The sequence below is a fragment of the Aplidium turbinatum genome, chromosome 2, assembly GCF_918807975.1.
Source record: "Aplidium turbinatum chromosome 2, kaAplTurb1.1, whole genome shotgun sequence".
NCBI lineage: Eukaryota > Metazoa > Chordata > Ascidiacea > Aplousobranchia > Polyclinidae > Aplidium > Aplidium turbinatum.
Genome location: NC_137473.1, coordinates 22,634,844 through 22,655,949, shown reverse-complemented (window position 1 = coordinate 22,655,949; position 21,106 = coordinate 22,634,844). Strand labels below are relative to the sequence as shown.

At 38.3% G+C, this 21,106-nt stretch overlaps 1 protein-coding gene across 2 annotated transcripts in view; it reads left to right on the top strand.

Annotated features, from left to right (window-relative positions):
• The window catches only part of LOC145788233 (tyrosine-protein phosphatase non-receptor type 11-like), a 39,196-nt gene that overhangs the window by 5,014 nt on the left and 13,076 nt on the right, over positions 1-21,106 (top strand). Inside the window, exons 5-11 of one of the 2 annotated variants that reach the window (XM_082599997.1) lie at positions 416-637; positions 2,985-3,081; positions 7,807-7,886; positions 16,677-16,832; positions 18,081-18,212; positions 18,724-18,837; positions 19,649-19,754. In XM_082599997.1, the coding sequence (XP_082456123.1) occupies positions 416-637; positions 2,985-3,081; positions 7,807-7,886; positions 16,677-16,832; positions 18,081-18,212; positions 18,724-18,837; positions 19,649-19,754 (907 nt within the window). The remainder of the gene's footprint in view (positions 1-415; positions 638-2,984; positions 3,082-7,806; positions 7,887-16,676; positions 16,833-18,080; positions 18,213-18,723; positions 18,838-19,648; positions 19,755-21,106) is intronic. The other variant, XM_082599998.1, reaches the window with a different exon arrangement.

The following is a 21,106-nucleotide window of genomic DNA, read 5'->3' as shown; positions in this document are numbered from 1 at the left end:
CATGGCTTCAATCTCTGAAAAAAGAAACTGTAACCTGGGAAAAGTATATGCAGAGCTCTTAGTTATTTGTGAAGAACATTCTAGTTCCCATTAAGATGAATCTCATGTCTTGACCGTGTGGGTCCCTGAAACAATTCATGATGTGAAAAAGTGTAATATCTACAATTCAACCTTAACTGCTCTATATAATATAGACTACATACCCCAAGTCACGCGTGGACGAAAAAAATGTATATCTGTGTTGTGAGAGTGCTTTTTGTTTTTAAGTTCAACACTATCTGTAAAGAACCTTATCATATTTAACTTTATGTTCCAGTTGAATGCTCGGCAAATCTGCGCCCCTGATGCAGCACTTAATGATCATACATGACTTATTTCTATTGGATTTTTTTGCTAAACTTGTTTTCCCGTTCAGGACAATGACAAATACGATATCGGAGGAGGGCAGATGTTCGATACATTGTCAGAGTTGATCGACCACCATAAGCACAATGCCATGGTCGAACGAACAGGGAGTGTTGTTTATTTGAAGCAGCCCTATAATGCTACCCGTATCAATGCAGCTATGATTGACATGCGAGTTAAGGACCTTCATCTATCAGATTCAAGCAAAGCTGGATTCTGGGAAGAGTTTGAGGTGAGTTACAGCAACCACTGGCGCCGACTTACGGGGTTACGGGGTGGCCACGCCACCCCGTAACGGCTGTGGCGGGGTGGCAGCCACCCCGTTTAGGTTACATTACTTACTGCAAATAAATGTAATTTGAACGGACGTTTAAATCTTTTTTTGGTCATTAGTTTTCGCTTCAAGTCAACGTAAAGCAAGAGGTGAACCAATACAGTATTGCGAAGAAACTGATTGTTTTTGTCACAAGCATGATACTCGCGTAACATCAAGCAAGCTACGTGAAGATTACGCAACACGTGACTACGAGTTTTTTCCTTGTTGTTGTTGCGATCGTTTTATTTGTTACTTGTCATAAGTCATGTTACATTTGTTAGGTTTACAATGGGATTTATTAATCAATAAAATACGATCTTTCCCTTGCCTCCCTCAAAAATCTTTTTTGAAAATTTTTAAACTGCTCATAATATCGCTATAAATTATGCCAGCTATAAAATACTTGGAAATAAAATTATCTCGATGATTGATAGCTCCACCCCCTAAATGAATATCTATTTTTAAGTTTCATTAAAAAAATGCAATTTTTGAAACTTTTTGAGTTTTATTTAAAAAGTGCACTTAGTAAAGTAGCAGTTTTAACGTTTTGCAAATTTACACGTTTACATGATTCTATTCGGGGAAAGCTACACCCCCTACCAATTCCCAATAATAAAAGCAACCTTTTTCAATTACTCAAGATTTTGCATTTTGAATTATTTTCCGATTTCAGTTGGAGTGTACTGTACTGTGATATACTTCATGCAGTAATATTACGTGTCAATGCGTGACAAACTGTGAGGCGGGAATTTATTGGTCTGACATAGGAGTTGCTTGTTACATCACAGAAAAAATTACGAAAAGTCGTCCAGTAAAAGTTTTTGCCGACATTCCAGTTTTATTCAGCTTAAAGATGCCACCGAAAAAGCGTTCAAAGTTGCAGCCCTCCATTGAGTAATTTTTTGTTGCGTCTAGTCAGGATTTCAGCCAGCATGAAAGTGACCAAACGACTGAACGAAACGAAAGTGTGCCCGTGCCAAAAGGCAGCACGAGCAGGATAATCGCTGTTGAAGGGAGAAGCTATCAAATATCATGGGAGAACGAATTCCCGTGGCTAGAATATGATAGATGCATACGATAGATTCTGTCAGTTCTGTCCAAATGTTAAGTGTCAGAGCAGCAACGTAACAATAAAATTCACGACATACCTTCTGTGCTTTGTTTTAAAGTTGCTTTGTAAATTATCGAGCTACAAATCAGGTGTGAAAAGACAATTTCATCTACGAAACACGCTTAGTAAAAATCAAACAAAAACATGCAGTTTGAAAGTTTTTAGGTTGCCATATTGTGCTATCCGCCACCCCGTGCAAAAATAAAAGTCGGCGCCTATGACAGCAACCACGACATGTGTATGATACAGGGAGTTGTAAAAGTATGAGACGTCCAACTATTTGCCAAACGAAAGTTGCATTAAACAAAAATGTTGCCAGATACATTTCAAACTTAATAGAGAAATTTTATTTTACAGTGGCGTATCCCAAAAAGTGCTAGCAAAAAAATCTATTCCGAAAATAATTCAAGCAACTTTTGTTATCCCATTATCAAAACATCTTACTGCTTACAAATGTAACTTGTCTTAAACAGTAGAACTTATTGTCTGAAAAAAATTACAGGCTTGCATAAAACATGAAGCTAAAAGGGTGCATACTGCATATCCAAATATTTTGACCAGGAATCGGACTTTCAACTTGATAGGAATTTTGGACGTCCTTGACTTGAGTCGAATTCGAACCTCTGTCGAGATTGTACTACGGTGTCTATGCCGTTTTTAACTGTAAACAGTAAAAAGACTTGAAAACATTATTTTCAGATAATTTCATTCAAACAGTTAACAAAAATTGGTAAAAACTTCAAAAGTCTGCAGAATGCAACAAATCAGTCCATGGTTCTAGGTAGCCATGGGTGTATTTTACGTTTTCTAAAGTATGGTTGTTTTCAAATACTCAGTAAGATTTTGTGCTCAGTGCTAGATGACGTAATAACAAATTGCTTTCAACTTTGTAGAAGTTTTAACTTTGGGGTAGTTTTTAACTGGTAAGCTTTATGCAACTACTACTTCAAAAACAAAATATCAATTTTGCTAAAAATTTGAAAAGAATCTCACAGCACTTTTATTTGACGCTCTATTTGCTTGGCAGGTAATTCGATATGCCGTATTTCTATGAATGCCTGGCTTGATAACACCTGGATTTAAAAAAACGATTGTATGAAGTAAATTAAGGAAAGATAACGTAGTAAGTACTTATTATAATTGATTACACAGACCCTGCAGCAGCAAGAATGCAAGCATCTGTTCAGTCGCAAAGAAGGAGCAAGGCAGGAGAACAAACAAAAGAACCGATACAAAAACATATTACCCTGTGAGTGGTAGAAATGTTATTCTTGTTTGTGCGCATCATCTTTGTAAGTCCAGGTATCAAGGACCAAGGTATCTTCGCTTTATAGCGTGAGATAGTGGCGGTGAGCTGACTAAATGTTAGGAAAGGTATCAAGTGGCTATTGTATTTAATTTATTCTAAAGTATATGTTGAAATTGAATGCTCTCACATACTTTCATATTTGTCAGTCAAGATATTCAATTATTCAACGAATCAGTTGTTGCAAAAGTAATATAGAACCCAATGTTGCGTGTTCGTTTTTGAGTTGTTTGATGGTTATGAGTGACTTACATTAGCTTAGCTGGCCTTGCTTTTGATTGGGTAATACATTCAATTCAATGACATGCATCAGGCCGATGTTGTTTTGAAAGAGATCAAAGACTTTTAGAAATCATGTATGGCTTCACACAAATGTAAAACAAACGTAAATTTCTTATTGGGCATTGTTGTTACGCTATATAACCCGCCAGGGAAATTAAATGAATTTGTGCTGACTCGAACGTTGAATCAACCCAAAATTAACTTACTTCCCCCCCCGTGAGTTATTTAACGTGAATTACCGTAACAGCGTGCTTACCGCGTTGCTCGCTTTAACGCTACTTTTGGTAGTATAAGGCTACACCTACATCACAACAAATCAAACAATGCGTTCGTGATAGACTACTCTAGTATATTTTTCGCTTCCATTTTACATGTTTTGGTACAATCTTTTCGTAATAAATGTTCACAGCAATTGCCGGAGGCAATTTCAACTTTTGCCGTTTGGCCTCGGCAACGTTTTTGCCGAAGTAAAAATTTATGCTAATTTCGAAGACTGTACCAGTAGAAAAATTTTGCATGCCTGGTATAGACTTGCGATTGCAACTTACGTTCATTTGTCTACATTTTTTTTACCACAATAGCTTATTATGAAAACTTAAGCAGAGGTATGCCAAACACTAAATTGGTTGCATTGTGCGAGTTAAATATAACCGTTGACAAAAAATTTAAATGCGCAATTTTTGTGTAGGCTGTGTGTAGAGTGTAGAAGAGTTATAAGGAAAAATTTGACGAATAAGACTAGCCTGAACAATGAACACCAATGTTAATGTATGTTTGATGACATACCATATTTACTCAATTATAAACCGTGATACAAAGATTTTATTTTTCATAATTTAGGCGGTTTAGATTCGGAGGCGGCTTATATTTTTGATCTAAGTTGTACTTGTAGTATCAGTACAATATGTTTTTATGCTAAGAGTAGATTTTTGAAGGATGTTAAGTTTTCAAGTGCGTGAGACATCACATCAATCTAGGTAAGTGGTCAGTGGTTCCCAACCTTTTTAAACTTGCGGCGCCTTTCAGAGGATAAATATATTTTGTGGTACCCTGTTGCAATCCAATGATCTTACACCTTGAATGCAGCAAGGTGTCAGAATAAATCTCCTTAACTGTTTCATATCGAACACTTTAATAAATGGTATTCATAGCTTTTCTGCTTGACTTTCAGCTTTATTAAAGTGTGGAGAAGAGTAGGCAAGTTCGCTTGTTGTGCAATCAAAAAAACAAAACACAAGTGACTTAAAACAAAAATACGTACGTCGTACAATGTTTAATTGTTTTGGATAGGGAGAGACAACAAAATGACTATACGGTCTACTAGTCAGTTGCTACCCTGGAAAGAACAACTATTCAAATCGGTTACAAAAAAAAACGTAAACTAGACTAATACTACATTACTACAGTTAGTAACTTACTTACTTGTCAGCTTTACAAAATATTATGCAAAATTTCCCAACAAATAGTAATAGTGAAAATCACAAATGGACACCATGAACAGATAACCAATAGACGTCGTTGATTATCAGGATATGCTTAGGCCAATGAAGACCCACTTGTGAAGCATCACAGCTTTGTAAAGCTGATGCTAGGGGTGTTCAATTTCGATTATTTGAATATTCGAAATTCGAAATTCAATTTATTTTCGATTTTCGAATTTCGATTTCGAATATCACAACTATTCACCAAACTGCAAAATGTGATTTTATTGAAAGAAACGATATTGAAAATTCGCTAGAAAACGCGAAAAAAAGCCATGAAAATTTGCGAAAAAATAACACAAAATAACGTCTACAGCTCCAGGCCCATGTTGGTGTTTATGAACACAAGCTGATCGACATGGTCACCCGTCAGTCGGGATCTCAGCTTCGTGACGATCAGGCCAGCTTTTGAAAACGATCGCTCCGCTGGAGCCGAGGTTGCTGGGATCCCAAACACTTCAAGTTCATTTTCACAGCGAGCGATTCACTGCCGCAACATTTCACTGCAGAATGCAGAGGTTTCGACTCGAAAGCAACATTGAGTATGTTTGCAAGCGCATCAAGCTAAACGCACGCTCCGTCTACGTAAGCAAATTATGTTGTTTTTGGGTGCATTCGACATCTGATGACATTGAATCGACGCAAAATGGTAGATTTTTGCTATGTCCCAGGAAGCAAAATTAGTCATTTTTACATTGATTCAACGTCTGCAGACATTAAATCAATGTAAAAATGACAGATTTTGTTGTCTGGTGTTGAATTGTAGCATCGCAACTCGTTCTAGTGATTATTTATCGCGAAGCTGTTGCGGTTTGCATACAAAAAATGTTTTCCTGTTGCCGATCGCTAGTTCATCTATTGTTTTATGTATCAATACAGCATAAAAAGTTGCCCACACACAGAAATATGCGCAGGCCCGTAGCCAGCCGGGGTAGCCAGACCGCAGAGCAGGGGGCACCTTTTTTCAGGGGGCCTCGCCCCCCTGAAAAAAATTTCTCCCCCCTTGGCATAATCTCAATCTTCTCGGGCAAAAGCTACAATTATAATGATTTTGCATATTTAAATTTGTTCGGCCCCCCCTAAAAAAGTTGTCCCCCTTGCTCTGCGGTCTGGCTACCCCTCTCTCTGCGGTCTGGCTACGGCTCTGCCCCCACGGCTTAGGCGCCTATGAATTCGGTAAAAAATGGATAAAACTGCGACAAAGCTCAGCCTACACTTTCTGCTATTGCACAACCTAGCTATCTTTATTCTTGAGAAATTTGTGAAATTTGGCAATAAAAATGCCAACCTGGCATCCCTGGTGCAGGACTGGCCGTTGGACCCGCGAGAGCGTGTGATAGTCACGTGATCGACGATGCGCATGCGTCGAAGTCTTTTTTCGCTTGCAAAATGCGACAAGACAGATTTCGCGCCACTTGCGTTACTTTCAACCGCGTTCAGCCGAAAGGGCGGCTATAATTTCGAATATGTCCGACACGAATAACGAATTTCGAATATCACCATAATCGAAATCGAATCGAATCGAAAATCGAAATTGAACACCCCTAGCTGATGCTATGCTATGTTTTTTTAAATTATGAAAACATAACATTTTGATATCGCTTGGAGCATCTAACAACACCATCAATGTAATAATAGTATCACTTCAATTTTACTTGGAAATTAATTGCCACTTTGAAACGACATTTTAATAAAAAAATAAAGTGTTCTTTTTCAAGTCAGTGGGAAACTTAAATACCGGTAATCGCTCTTCTCTTAGCAGACAAAATGGGCAAAAATTTTCTATGCACATGATTCACCCACCAACTAGCAATCAGCACAACTTGTACAGACATTGACATCACAAATCCACAACAATACAAGAGTGCCACACTAAGAATTTGTGACCACAATACATGTGGCTATGTTTACCATGTATGATAACTATTGCTTCCGCAATTACTACAGCAGGTTGTACATCTTCAAAAGTAAACTTTATGCGTTATTAGCTCTGAAGATGCGCATTTTGATTGTGTGAGAAACGTCAGTAAAGTAGTGATGCATTGTATTTTTCTGCTGGTACTGTGAACATCATTCATAGAAAATACGATAATCTACATTTGAAGCACAATTTTTGCTGCAATTGGAGCCACAACCAAATAATCGCTTAATGTTTTGTTGCATTCATTATTTTTTTGCATTTTTCACATACATTTATTACTTTTGTTATATTGGGGCAGTGCTTTATTCATGTGACAATCGTAATACACTGTTAACAGTAAAACGTTTCCTTTATTGAAAGGTATCTGAAATTAAATAGAGTGACAAATGTGTCAATTAACAATGTCGCCCTAACTTGGGCACCTATGAGATTTCACTTCTAGTCCACTCTATGAAGCAGTCTATGCACGGGCATCTTATGATAAGAAATTTTTAATTGGATTAGTAAGGAATTCGTGTCAAGTTGTCGTTGTGATATGTCCAGGCGACAGGTCGGCCGTGGTCAGTTGTCTGGCGACAGGTCGGCAGCGATAGGATTTCCTGTTCCTGTCAAATACCCAAGCTACAAAACATGAAAACGCTTTTTAATGTAGCCTACTTACACTTGCGCATAGTTTTGTGATACACTTAGTTAACTATAAGTCTATATTGGTAAAAACACTTCCAAATTAAAACATGCACATATGTAATCATACCAAACCAGTACCTAGAAACTAGTTTGATTAAAGTGGGATAATAATCAAACTGGTTTCATTCAAATAAAAGTTTTGACTGGTACGTATAATATGACATCTTTACTACTCTAGGCACATCAAAAATTCAGTACGGTACCTTATTTCATTTTTGATTGGCACATGCTGTGCATTATGTCACCTTTTCTTAAAACATACACTACAGTAGCCTATAAAACTGTTTTGCTTTCCAGTTGATCACACTAGAGTGGTCTTGCGTGATGTGGACATGTCACAGCCAGGGTCAGACTACATCAACGCAAACTACATCAAGGTGGGTGTTTGCCACTCTTTTTATTGTAATAATTTGTAAGATAGGCATAAATTAGAGTTGTTGCAGAAGTGGCTTGATATATTTGTAGATGTTTAGAGCCTTTTATGCAGGCCTGGTTACTGGATGGAAAAATTGTAGTTTCCGCTTGTTGTTGAAATGTTGTTGTCTGTGAACTATTCCATTCACTAGTTAGTAGTTACGGCTGAACGGAGAGCTGCTCTTGATATGCGTTGCTCAAGCGCATATTCCGAGAGACAAACCAGCCCAGCCATACCATGGAAAAGTGAAACTTGGGAAAGAATAAAAAGCATACAGGGTGCGGACAAAGTCCTTGGACTGCTTTAAAGTGTAATATTTCTGTAATGTATAAAATCGCAAAATATTTTAACGGTGTATTGCCAAGACAGTAACTAACAATCGTACAAAGTTTTATTCAATATATCCCCCTCTGACCTGAATAGCACGCTCAAGTCTACTTCTGAAACTCCCTTCCACTTTACGTAGGGTTTCCTGGGGTACCTTATTTTGCCTCATGCTTTTTTAAGAGAGCACTTCAACGCCTCAACTGAACCATGGGATGAAGCACAGGCATCTGCCTCCAAAATGGACCAAACACAAAGTCCATTGGATTCAGGTCTGGTGATGAGGGCGGCCGAACTTCCTTGCTCTAAAAATGAGGAAAATGGTTCTGGCACCATTTGTGGGTTTTCTTGGACGTGTGGGAAGGCTTGTTGGAATGTGAATGGCTTCCTTTTGAAGTGTTTCTTAGCTTCTGCAAGGGCAGGAGTCAAACTTGTCTCAATGTACGAATTGGTGTTAACTTTAGCGCCTTGTGGAACAAAAATGAGGGGAGACCTCCAGGTTTTGGAGACATTGGCCCACACCATGACAGAAGACGGCTTCTGGCTCATGAAAACTTTTTTTACGGAGTCAGGAATGTCTGCAGAAGACTTAGCAAGGGTACGATCATTTTGTCGGTTACACACTGCTTCGACATTTAACAATTTTTTATCTGAGAAAATAATCTCTCCTGTGTCCGTACCTGACTTCATTTTGTTCAGATGAATTTTAGCTCGATCGAGTCTCTTTTCTTTTTGGAGATTGGTGAGGTGTTGGCAAGTTTGCGTTTTGATGTGGGACAACTTTAGATCGGTTTTAACGATCTTTCTGATCATCCATTTTGCGAGCCATTTTTCTCATGGATCTCTTGGGATTGCGGCGGATTCTGGCTCGAACCGCATTAATGACCTTTGGGGTACGAGAAGTTCGTGGTCTCCCACTTCGAGGGCGATCTTCGGCACTGTTCAGTTCTTTAAGCCTGCTAACTGTGTGATAAACTGTTGATTTCGGTGCTTCAAGAAGCTTTATTATCTCTGAATTGGTCTTGCCTGCTCGATGAAGCTCAATGATAGCTGCACGTTTATCACTCATACTTGAAAATAAAGCTAAATTATGATAAACTGATGACACATTCTGAAGATAAGGATTGATACTATAAATATGCACCATCAAACACTTACTAAATCTATTTAAGGACATAGTAATTAGTAAATTAAAATTTAATTTCAGTCCAAGGACTTTGTCCACACCCGGTAGAAAAGAAACTGCTCAGGCTCAAACTGCCAATCTTTAAGAACCTTGGTACATGATGGATTGATGGTGCTATTGTAGCAGCGTGTTTATTTTTCTTTGTTCTAAATATTTAAATACAATTCGTAGTTTGAAATCAGGGGTGACGAACCTTTTTGCGGTCGCGGGCCACTTTGTCAATTACACATGAGTTATCGGGCCACACAACTTTTTAATCGTAACCTACTATGAAATCTTTTAGAAGCGATTCAAGATATTATTCATGAAAAGTAACAAACGGCAGATGAAAGTAATAAAACACACACAGTTGAAATTATCTTACGCAGAATCGAAACATACAACAGTAAAAAATAAAAACAAATCAACTTGAGCAAAAAGGATAGAGCAACAGTACTTGCACTGATAATGATGACAGTTTAATTTTCGAAGCGTTTGCTTTCATATGAGTATGATTTCTTTTTCTGGCTCTTTCCTTTTTGCTCAAGTTGACTAAATGTTTCGCCCATTATGCTCCGAAACAACAAATCAGTTAATGAAATTTCTTTTTCAAACAACAAACAAAAGCCCATGCAAATCATACAGCTGAAGCTATCTAATGCAGCATTGAAGCATAAAATATTAAAAAATAACATTGAAGCATTGATTTTTTTGCTTAGTGGGATTTTTGGAAAGTTTTTTGCTTGAATAAGCGTTCAATATTAGGTCGAACAGACGATGTGGCAACTCTCCACTGCATACTAAGATTTTCATCTGTCAGCCTCGACCTGTAACGACTTTTTGTAAAGTGCATTTAAAAAAAGACTGTTTGCATAGGTATGTGCTGCCGAAAACAGATGACCATTTTAGAGTGTGAGCTCTCACGTTTGGAAACTCCTCCTTTGATAAACATAGAGCACGATAAAGCGGTGGTGAGATGGCACTGCGAATAAGGCATTCACTTTCCAATAATGCAATCCTATTCGACTCACGGCTTAAGCTGGTTGTTGAAAAACGCTCACCTCTACCCAAGGCCAAGGGTGTAATAAATTGGGTGGACGTAGTTGCTGAAGAAAAAGCGGTCGACCCTAATGACTAATGAGAACCTTATCTTCTCATCCCCCGATGCTTGGATCAAGTATGGGACTCATCTAACACGATAAAATTTAAGCAACGGCTTGTTCACTTACATTGCTTTTAGCGTGTCATCACTCTGTAGTTTTATGAGTTCAAGTTGGAGCTCATAGGGTGCAGAAACTGGTGTAACATTGAAGAAGATTCATAGATTGGAATCGACCAAAAATACAAGGTGAAGTTGGTGAATAGTGTTTTCACAACTTTACCATATAGCTTTCCTATTTTCTAACTTTAAACCCTGAAAGTTAGTGTTTAGGGCAAGAAAATAGCAAAGGAAAGGTGTACCAGTGAAGGCATAAAACAGCTTTGAGATGTCTTTTGTCTTCAATGCATGAGCGATTGTCAAATTGTTTTGCGGGCCGCACAAAATTCTTTGACGGGCCACATGCGGCCCGCGGGCCACAGGTTCGTCACCTCTGTTTTAAATCGTTCGTATTGTTGTGTAACTGTTTTACAATGAAATTATTCCATTGGTCCGCTGGTGAACAATATTAAGTACGGTAATTGCCAAGCCCCTAATGTCCTTTCCGGCAACCAAGTATCGCCTACCATAACTTCTTCCCAGTAGCCAAAATAAAAACTTTGTCATAAAATAACAGCAAATAGCGCTCTCTCAACTGGCAAAAACTGACTAACTAAAATTACGCGTTGTGGTTTGGTTGTGATGTCATGATTGTCGGTGTTAAGTCCCTGACACTTGATGTAGCTGTGTCACAGCTGAATTTCAAATCAAGTCACTGCTGGATATATTTTGTTTGAACTGGGCCTGGTAAATTAGTGTTATTGTATGAACTCACGATAATATCGTGAGTTATATTATAGCTACGAAAATTTGTGCTACAAAATGACGGCATTTAGTAAAATTTGCCTATATCAACACTATTATGAGTTTATGACTCAGGTTATGGCTTCAAGTAGTCATTGATAATTAAATTCTTCTGGTAGGTTAGCATTAGCGAAAAAGTTTTTTTAGACTGAAATTATTTTCACTGGTATAAGCTTAAACGTTGTTTTCAACTATTTTTCATTAAATCTTTTACCTTCAATCGACCTTGTTGGCGTCATCCTTCACCTGTTTTTCTTGGATCTTCCGGTTTCCTCTTTCCATCCACCTTTAAATCTTAATACCTTTCTGAAAACATTTCTTCCCTCTTTAGCAAATGCCCATTGCCAATACAATCTTTTTTTATTTGGCCTTGCATCTAAGCCTATAGTTTGTTTCTTGAATATCAACAAGTTTTCAGTTATTTTCTTCCCATTTTTTCTTCTCACATTGCTCTTGCCTTTTCTGTTCTTCTCAGGATTGTTGGTTCACTCTGTTCTTCGTCGTATGAGAACTCTGTTAATATCCATTCTAATTACTGTGGGAAAAAGAAAGTGAGGAGGGATCGTGGAGACACATGGTGGTGGGATGAGGAGGTGAAGCATGCGATTTCACAGAAAAGAGATGCATACAAGCAGTGGCGCAAAAATGGGTCAGAAGAGAATAAAAAGAAGTATAAGAGTATGAAAAAGAAGGCAAAGAGGGTTGTTGCAAGAGCTATGAAGAATGGTGCTGAGGAGGAACTTAATAAAATGGGGGAAAGCCAAAACAAAGTATTCAGACTCATAAAGCAAATGAAAAAGGATGGGAAAGATATTGTAGGGGGAAGATGTATAAGGAGTGGAGATGGGAAGTTACATTTCAGCCCGGAAAGCAGAGGAGAAGTGTGAAAGGAACATATGGAAAATGTTATCAATAAGGAGAATGTATGGGATCATATGACAGAGGTTGATCTGGTGGAGGGTCCAGTGGGAAAGGTTACTCGTGATGAAGTGGTGGAGGCAATGGGACAAATGAAACTGCATAAAGCAGCTGGTCCATCAGAAGTGAGCGTAGAGATGATAAAAGCAAGTGGAGAGTTGGGAATTGAAGTAATGCTACAACTTAGCCAAAGGGTATTAGATGGAGAGGGAATGCCGGAGGAGTGGAAGCATAGTATTGTTGTTCCACTGTTTAAGAGAAAAGGGGATGTGAGAAGTTGCAGTGCATATAGAGGTGTAAAACTACTAGAGCATGGAATGAAAATTGTGGAGCGAATACTAGAAAAGAGGTTAAGAACATTGGTGAAATTAAATGATATGCAGTTTGGATTTATGCCAGGAAAAGGTACAGTGGATGCTCTGTTTATATTGAGAAGAATGCAGGAGGAATACCGAGAGAAGCAGAGAAAACTATATATGTGTTTCGTCGACTTAGAAAAGGCATTTGACAGAGTACCAAGGAAAGTGATGGAATGAGGAAAAGAGGTATACCGGAGGTATTAGTGAGAGCTATGTATGAGGATGCAAGAACAAAAGTGAGAGTTGGATCAAATTATTCAAACGAGTTTTCTGTGAAGGTTGGTGTACACCAGGGATCAGTTTTGTCACCTCTGATATTTGCTATTGTGGTTGACGTTGTAACTGAAGGAGTGAGGGAGGGCTTATTGAGTGAAATTTTGTATGCAGACGACCTGGTCTTGACAAGTAATAGTATGGAGGGAATGGAGAGAAAGTTTGAGAAATGGAAAGAAGCATTTGAAACCAAGGGTATGAAGGTGAATCTTGAAAAAACAAAAGTGATGGTGAGTAGAGCAGAAGGAACAGTTGTTGAGAGCAAAGTAGATCCCTGTGGAATATGTGGCAAGAGAGTGATAAGAAATTCAATGCAATGCAAGGAATGTGGAAAGTGGGTACATGCAAGATGTGCTAATGTCAAGAGAGCCTCAACAAGATTGGCGAAGTGTTTTGTTTGTGGGAAATACAGTAAAGGAAGGAATGAAGTGGAAGGCCATGATGATGAGTTCTGCCATGGCATCGAAACAGTGACAGACTTCTGTTATCTGGGTGATCGGATAAATGGAAGTGGTGGATGTGAAGCAGCGGTGACAACAAGGGCAAGATTGGGCTGGGCAAAGTTCAGGGAATGTGGGGAAATGTTGCATGGCAGAAAATTTTCACTAAGGATGAAAGGAAAAGTATATCGGAGCTGTGTGCGGCCTGCAATGCTATATGGTAGCGAGACATGGGTATTGAGAGAGAGTGAACTGGCAATCCTGAGAAGAACGGAAAGGTCAATGGTGAGAGCAATGTGTGGGGTGAAAACGAGAAGGGAAAAAAGGACTGAAGAATTGTTGGATATGCTAGAGATGAGAGAGACCATAGACCAACTGGCAAGGGCAAATGGAGTAAGATGGTATGGACATGTGATAAGGAGGGAGGAAGGAAGTTTTCTTAGAAAGGCACTAGATCTAAAGGTAGATGGGAAGAGGAAACGCGGTCGTCCAAGAAGAACGTGGAAACAACAAGTGAAGGATGAGTTTAAAAAAGTCGGACTGAAGGAGGAAGATGCAAGGGACAGGGTGAAATGGAGAAAAGGGATTAAGACAATTGCTGCGCGGAAACAATCGGCCACCCCCACTAGTAGGGAACAAACCGACGATGGATTATGATGATGATGATGAATTACTGTACAATCATACAATGTTGTCAGCCACGCACAACTTCGCTACACTTTTCCCTTTATTTTTAAAGGAGCCCGTCTTTTAGATGCAGATAGTTAGGCGCCGGTCAAATAGGCGCGCACACTGTGCCGTCAGGATATTTAGGTGCGAAGCGCACTGTGGCACCCGGTCATTTAGGTGCTATTCCTAGTAAAGTCTGCAGATTATATCAGCTTGGCAGGTAGGGCAATGCTTTTCACGCAAAATGTTATATTGAACAGAAAAATATATTATTTTGTTAATGCACATGCATTTATTTGTTGTTAGTCATGGCTTCAGTGAGTGAAGCTGCTTTACTCGGCAATGCTTTTCACACAAAATGCTATATTTAACTGAAAGTATTGTTTTTTTTTAAAGCGCGTGTTAGGCATTTCCAGGTTTGCATTAGTCCAGGTTTGCATCGGCGAAAACTTTATCAATAAATTATTCAAGTTTCTGAACAAGACTGAGTTCACTTTTAGTTAAGTCAAATAATAACTACACTAAACATCAGTAAAAAATAATACCGTAGTAAAAATCAAATTTAAATTCTGGTGTGCAGTGTTTGAGTATGCAAGTACAGCAAAGAACCCACTTGCTCTTTTGTTCGAAAAGGTACACGGGGTGTAAGGATGAAGATTTTTATTAAACAATTATTAATAACTACGGAAAATGCATAATTAAACACTGCAAATAATAAAATAACCCACCTAAAAACACAATGCAGACTTTACTAGGAATAGCACCTAAATGACCAGGCGGCGGGTGCCACAGTGCTCCGTGCCTAAATATCCTGACGCCACATTGTGCGCGTCTATTTGACCGGCATGGAACTGTTTGCACCTAAAAGATGTAGACCCATTTTTAATGAGTATTTTTTCCATATAGTATTTCTCTATCTCTACATTTCCTGAACTTTGCCAAACCCGGTCTTCCTTTTATTTGTCACAGCTGCTTCGCATCCACCACTTCCTTTTATCTGATCGTCCAGATAACAAAGGTCCGTCATTGTATCAATTCCATGACAGAAACTTTTATCTCGATCCTCAACTAAATACCTGTAGCTCTCCTCATATTCACACATCCTGGAAGTACCCACTTACTACACTTTTTGCATTGCATCGAATTTCTCATATTTCTTCTTACCACATATTGCACAGTGCACACGGGTCCACTTTTCTCTTTGCATACATGTATTTTGCTCCACTCACCATCTCACTTTCTTTTTTTAAATTTACCTTCACCCCTTTGTCGTAAATGCTTCCTTTCGTTTCCCCTTTTTTCAATCCCCCATGCTATCCCTGGCCATCTGCATTATATATTTTCGTTCAGCAAGCCCCCCCTTACACCTTGCAAAACAGCAATAGCAAATATCTGAGATGACGCTACTGAATCTGGCCCTCCTATCTCTAGCATATCCATCAGCTCTTCAGTCTTTTTCTTCCTCCTCGTTTTTACCCTACACATTGCTCTCACCATTGACCTTTCCGTTCTTCTCAGAATTGAAAGTTCACTTTCTCTTAGCACCCATGTCTCACTGCCATACAATATTGCAGGCCCCTCACAACTCCGGTAGACTTTCCTTTTTATTTTTTTCAAAAATGTTTTTACGTATTACATTTCCCCACATTCCCTGTACTTTGCCCAACCAAGCCTTGCCTTTTCTGTCACCCTCATTTTTTTTTAGTTTTTCACAAATCAGTTTATCTCAAACTTTCTACATTTTGTCATCTAATCCGCACTCCACAGTTCACCCCCCCATCTTGCACATTATAGACCTTCTTTCGCAACCCAGAGATTTTCTCATCCTTTACCTATCTGAGGGCTACTGGGGACTATGGGCCATTTTTGTTTTTGCTGCATCAATCAAAACAGTTTTCAAGTCAATGCCCTTCCTGACGTCAATCACAGTTATGGGTGGTGGCCGGTGGGCCTAGCCTTTACCTAAAATGAGTATTTTTTGCAAGGCACCAGGATGCTTGATAAGTTTTGGGCTGTTGCTCATGAGGTGGGATGTGGACCCAATTGTTAGCTTGATGTGTAGTACTAATTGAGGCTAGAGTTCCTCGAAACCCATTGTTTTTGAAAAGTTACTTCAACTACCCAAAGGTGCTTTGTACCAAACACTAAAATTCACAATCAAACATTAAAATTTCACACTAAACAGGATAAATCACCTTATTTTTTCAAGAAAATAATTTCTAAAGTTGCAGTTTGATGGTTAATGGTCAGTTTGATGGTTGGTTAATTCGTTTGGTTTAGTTTCATTTCGAACCGACTGCAATAAATACCAACTTAAGATCTAATCAAAACATGAAGAGTCTAAAATGTAGGTACAAAACTCATGTTCAGCAAAGGTTTCAAAAACTAAACTGTTTTTATCTTTAGTGTGAGTAAATTTTTGAGATGCTTTTAAATTTTAGATGATGAGTGTAGTTTTTAATGGACGCCGTCATGTAAATGATGGACATGTAGATTGTAGATCCACGATATCACGAGAGAACCTGGTTTTTTGTGTGTGGCCCAGGGGTTGAAAAGCACTTTCTTAAAGTGAGCGCTGACCTTGGAAGATTTATGATTTCAGCCAGACACAGAGGATCTTGGTGGTGTCTGGAAGAGCAAGATCTACATCTCGACACAAGGTTGCCTTCCTCACACTGTGGCTGATTTTTGGACGATGGTTTACCAAGAAAACTCTAAGATCATTGTCATGACAACAAAGGAGGTTGAAAGAGGACGAGTGAGTTTTGCCATTGGAGACGTTTCCATTTTAATACAATAAAACTTGCCCAATTTGTCAGCTCAAGGCATCAGAAAAAAGTGAAAAATTAAGTAAATTAAACAAACACTTCGTTTGCATCTTTTCAATTCTAAGATTGGTTCCTTTTCACTGGCGAAACCTTTCAAAGAATGGAACATTGTACTAGTCATTTGTTAACTTAACACGCTAACATGCTCTTGGCTTTACCAACATGCGTTTCCTTGTTTTCTTACAAGTTGTCGTATGTTTCATATATATTTTCTGTGGCTTGTTTTGACTATACTCCAGAAATAAAACGCAGAAAGTGAAGTTCCAGTTTGAACTATTAACCGAGAATCTTTTTAACGCCTACGATTTGGAATAACACTGACCTGTATCTGGCTTGCCAGGATTTACTCTGTCAAGATTATTTTTTTAAAGTTAATACATCATGAACTACATGAACACTACTGAATTCGGGTGTTAGTATCACAATCACTGGTAGTCTGTGGTAGACTCCCAAAAGTTGTTGCTGAAAAAAGCCACACATGCCATTAGAAATTCAGATAACGTCTGCAGACGTTAAATTATAGTGAAAAAATAATATTTGTTTCAATGGCTGGGCTACTTTCCAGCCAGCAAATGTCGTTTTTAACATTGATTCAACGTTTGCGGACATTGATAATATCGGCCAGATTTGCCGATATTGATACCTATAGTACATCTCTAGTTTAAAGTATTTATTTGAATGTGTGTTATAACTGTTAGGTTGTTATACGTGTTGTTGTACTGAAACAAATGAAAAAAATCAGAATCTAACAAATTACCCGAACAAAACATTTGTTAGAAGTGTAAAAAAGTGACAAATTGGACCATAAAAAATTAGAGCTTAGACCAACTGAACTGTACTAAACAATAGAAATTCTGCCGTGATTGACAAACGTGTGACAAATTAAACAAATTGGTCAATTTAAGGAAGACCTATTAGACAAATATGCCCGTTCCAAACAGTTCTCCTCTATTTGCAATTAATAACATTGCTTTTTTATGCATTTTTTTATATAAAATTCTTGTGAAGTCATATAATTTTCACTGTGTGTGGAGCTACATGTGGTTGAGAGGTTGCTGATTAGACAAACTCTACAACCTACATTATTTACAATAAATTGGATTTGCCTGTGTAATGTTACTTGTGCATTTGCTGTCGTAATAATGTGTCACAATTACGCAATCTTGATTGTGATGCAGAGCAAATGTGTTCGTTATTGGCCTGGCGAAGGAGAAAGTAAAAAGTATGAAGCTTATACCGTCACCAACAGTAAGGAGACTGAGACGAGGGATTATACATTGCGAGAGTTTCAGTTGCTTAAAAGCAGCGAGGTAAGTTGAATGGAACTTCAGTTTCCCCCCTATGAGGGAGAAACTGTTAAGTTCGTGATAAAATCAGACAAACATACCCCAATAAACTGCAAAAAGGCGGCAAAAACTTAAAGTGTTTACTGTTTACGTACATGGTTAGTTGTTTGGGTGACAGTGTGGGTAGCAAGTTTAAGTGACAGTCTGTAACTAACAATCCTACTACAGACTACTTTTTGCCGATAGGTAGACACTTCGATTTTGTGTGTGAGGCAGTTACTATCTTCGCTTACAGCTCATGCGTTGCGTGAAATGTGTTTAAAAATTTATTTTATTGAAACGTGATTGTTTTGCCTGGTTTATGTTTTTAAATTTGAATTTCTGGTAAATGATAAAATCACAGGAATAACTTTCATCTGATGTCACGTTTTCAAGTTTAACCAATTAGGTCGTCGTATTTATCACTGTGCAAAGTGTACAATAGCGGTTGGTTGGATACAGGATATTCACTTGGTTATGTAATGTAATATTGCAGCCTGGGTCAGAGCGAGTGGTCTATCACTACCATTTCAAAGTGTGGCCAGACCACGGTGTCCCGGCTGACCCTGGGGGAGTGCTTAACTTTTTGCATGACATCAACGAAACCTACGTAAGTATGAAATTACTTTATCATCTTTGAAAAATGCATTTAAATTGAGTTTGTAGTGACGTTTGCTAGGATATAACATTTTTAATACAAGTTATTTAAATTGATATTTCTTGCAAGATCAGAAAGAAAATACAGGATCGACGATAGTTGTCGCTGTATTTGTTTTGTCCTCTTGTTTAAATTCAACCAATTCCCCGGAGAATAGTTGGCCGAAAATTCGTCGTCGTGGAAAGACGATATACATGCGACCTTACATACGACATTAAACTACAAAGTGTAGTAATGTAAAATTAGCAAAAGAGGATAACTTACAAGTATTTAACCATATCAAATATTTTGAAGTAGAAGTTACTGCTAGGATTTAGGGTGCTTGGACCAACTGGAATACTTTGTGACAAGCCTATTCCACTAATGCTGAAAGGACTGGTAGTCTGGCAGGCCTATGTAAGGCAGTGGTTTGTTCGTTCTTACTATTTGACGCGGAAACGTGGACTGCAAACAAACGGGCAATACATGCTAGAAAAAAGAAATGTACAATTGTACATTAAAAATAAGAATTATAACTATATCAATGCCCTTGTATTTGAATGCCACGGCTGAGGAAGATAGCAATTTCAATACCAGCCTATAACTTGCAGGATAATCCACAATTCAATCATCGGGTATGAGGCAATGCTTGTAGTTTTTGGGTAGGTTTAGACTTTGCACGTTTTTCGTGGTACTTGTCTAAACACTCTTACAAACTGTCTTTGCAGTTATCAGTATTTTTGTTAGTTTTACCGTGGGCATTATTGCAGTAATGTTTTCTCAGCGTTCTTTGTCGTGTGGCCCTGTCGTGGTTCACTGCAGTGCTGGTATCGGCAGATCGGGAACTTTCATCGTCATCGACATAATACTGGATATGATCCGTCAGCAAGGTTAGTGTCTGCATAGTATTCAGCAATGGCTGGTTTTGTAAAATGCCCAATCCTTGTTGTCAGGCCAACATTTTTCCATTGATCAGGCACAAGTCACAGTTCAGTTGTGATAAATATACAACAAAATGTTTAGAAGAGTTTAACACAAAACATGGAAAATTGACAGTGGATATTTGGATAAATACAATACATATGTCTAGATTATGGTTCAGAATTGAGATATATGTCACACTTGACATTAGGTAACTGAAGCTGAAGGCAGTGGCATACGCAGGCCAGCAAGGGAGACATTGGGCCATAACCCCCCTCTTTATTTAATTTTTTTTAGACGACCAATTTCAACAAATATAATTTGGCTGGTGTTTGGGTAGCAGAAGTCAAAAAAACTCCAAAATCTTACCAGAAGCATATTAAAAGCTAAAACCTTGACTTAATACTAATAATAAATACATTTTTCTTACGAACGAAATTAAAAAAAAAAATGGCATAGCCCCCTCTAGAAAATCCTGTGTAGCCTACGCCACTGGCTGCAGGCCTACGCTATCTGTTGTGTCTGTTCTTTCGTCTAATCACTTTGGTTTGATTTCACTTTCTTAGGCGTACCGTAAGTTTTACTTTCAATGATTGCTTTTACAAAATCAGCACGTCTTGTAATGGCCCTAATTTTGTAAAAAATTAAGTGATTGCATCAAAATTTTGACAGTTTAGTTTAGCCACGTTTATCTCCTGGCACAAATCTATAGTCACCTCACAGGTTGTCACTAAACCCAATTGATTTCTTGCAATCACGTGCAGTGCGCACCATAATAAGCTACTGTTATAGTGCTTTGACAAAGGTCATTGCAGTAACTAGACTAGAATAGATGCTAAATTTTGTGAGTAAACAGATTTACTGATAGGCTACATCGTGGGCCATACGGTAATAATAAGTTGAAGGTTTGTGGGTCGTTTCTGGCCGAGTCTCCTTCAAGTCAGTAGCTGTGAACTGAGCAAATGGCAGAAAATGAGTAATTTGCTAATTAAAAGCTCTTGGGCAATTATTTCAAAACTACTTTCATTGTCAAATATCTCGAAAACTAGAGCCAATTCGAAAAAAGTAAGTGCATTTTTGGAATCGGTGGACTTAAAATACTCTAAAACGACTTTCACATGCTGTGCTTTTTGAAAAAAAACTGTTGGGCTATGTAATAATTCTGTGTTGCACACTGTAAAAATGCGCAAAAAAAAACAGTGAATGCCGAAAAAAAAACTTTCTATACAAAGCGAAAGGCTAAAAATTAACAAAACGCAATTCTATGCGACTGACCTTCAATAAAAGCGGCGCTCGAGTAGTTAGACACAGTATAGCTTCC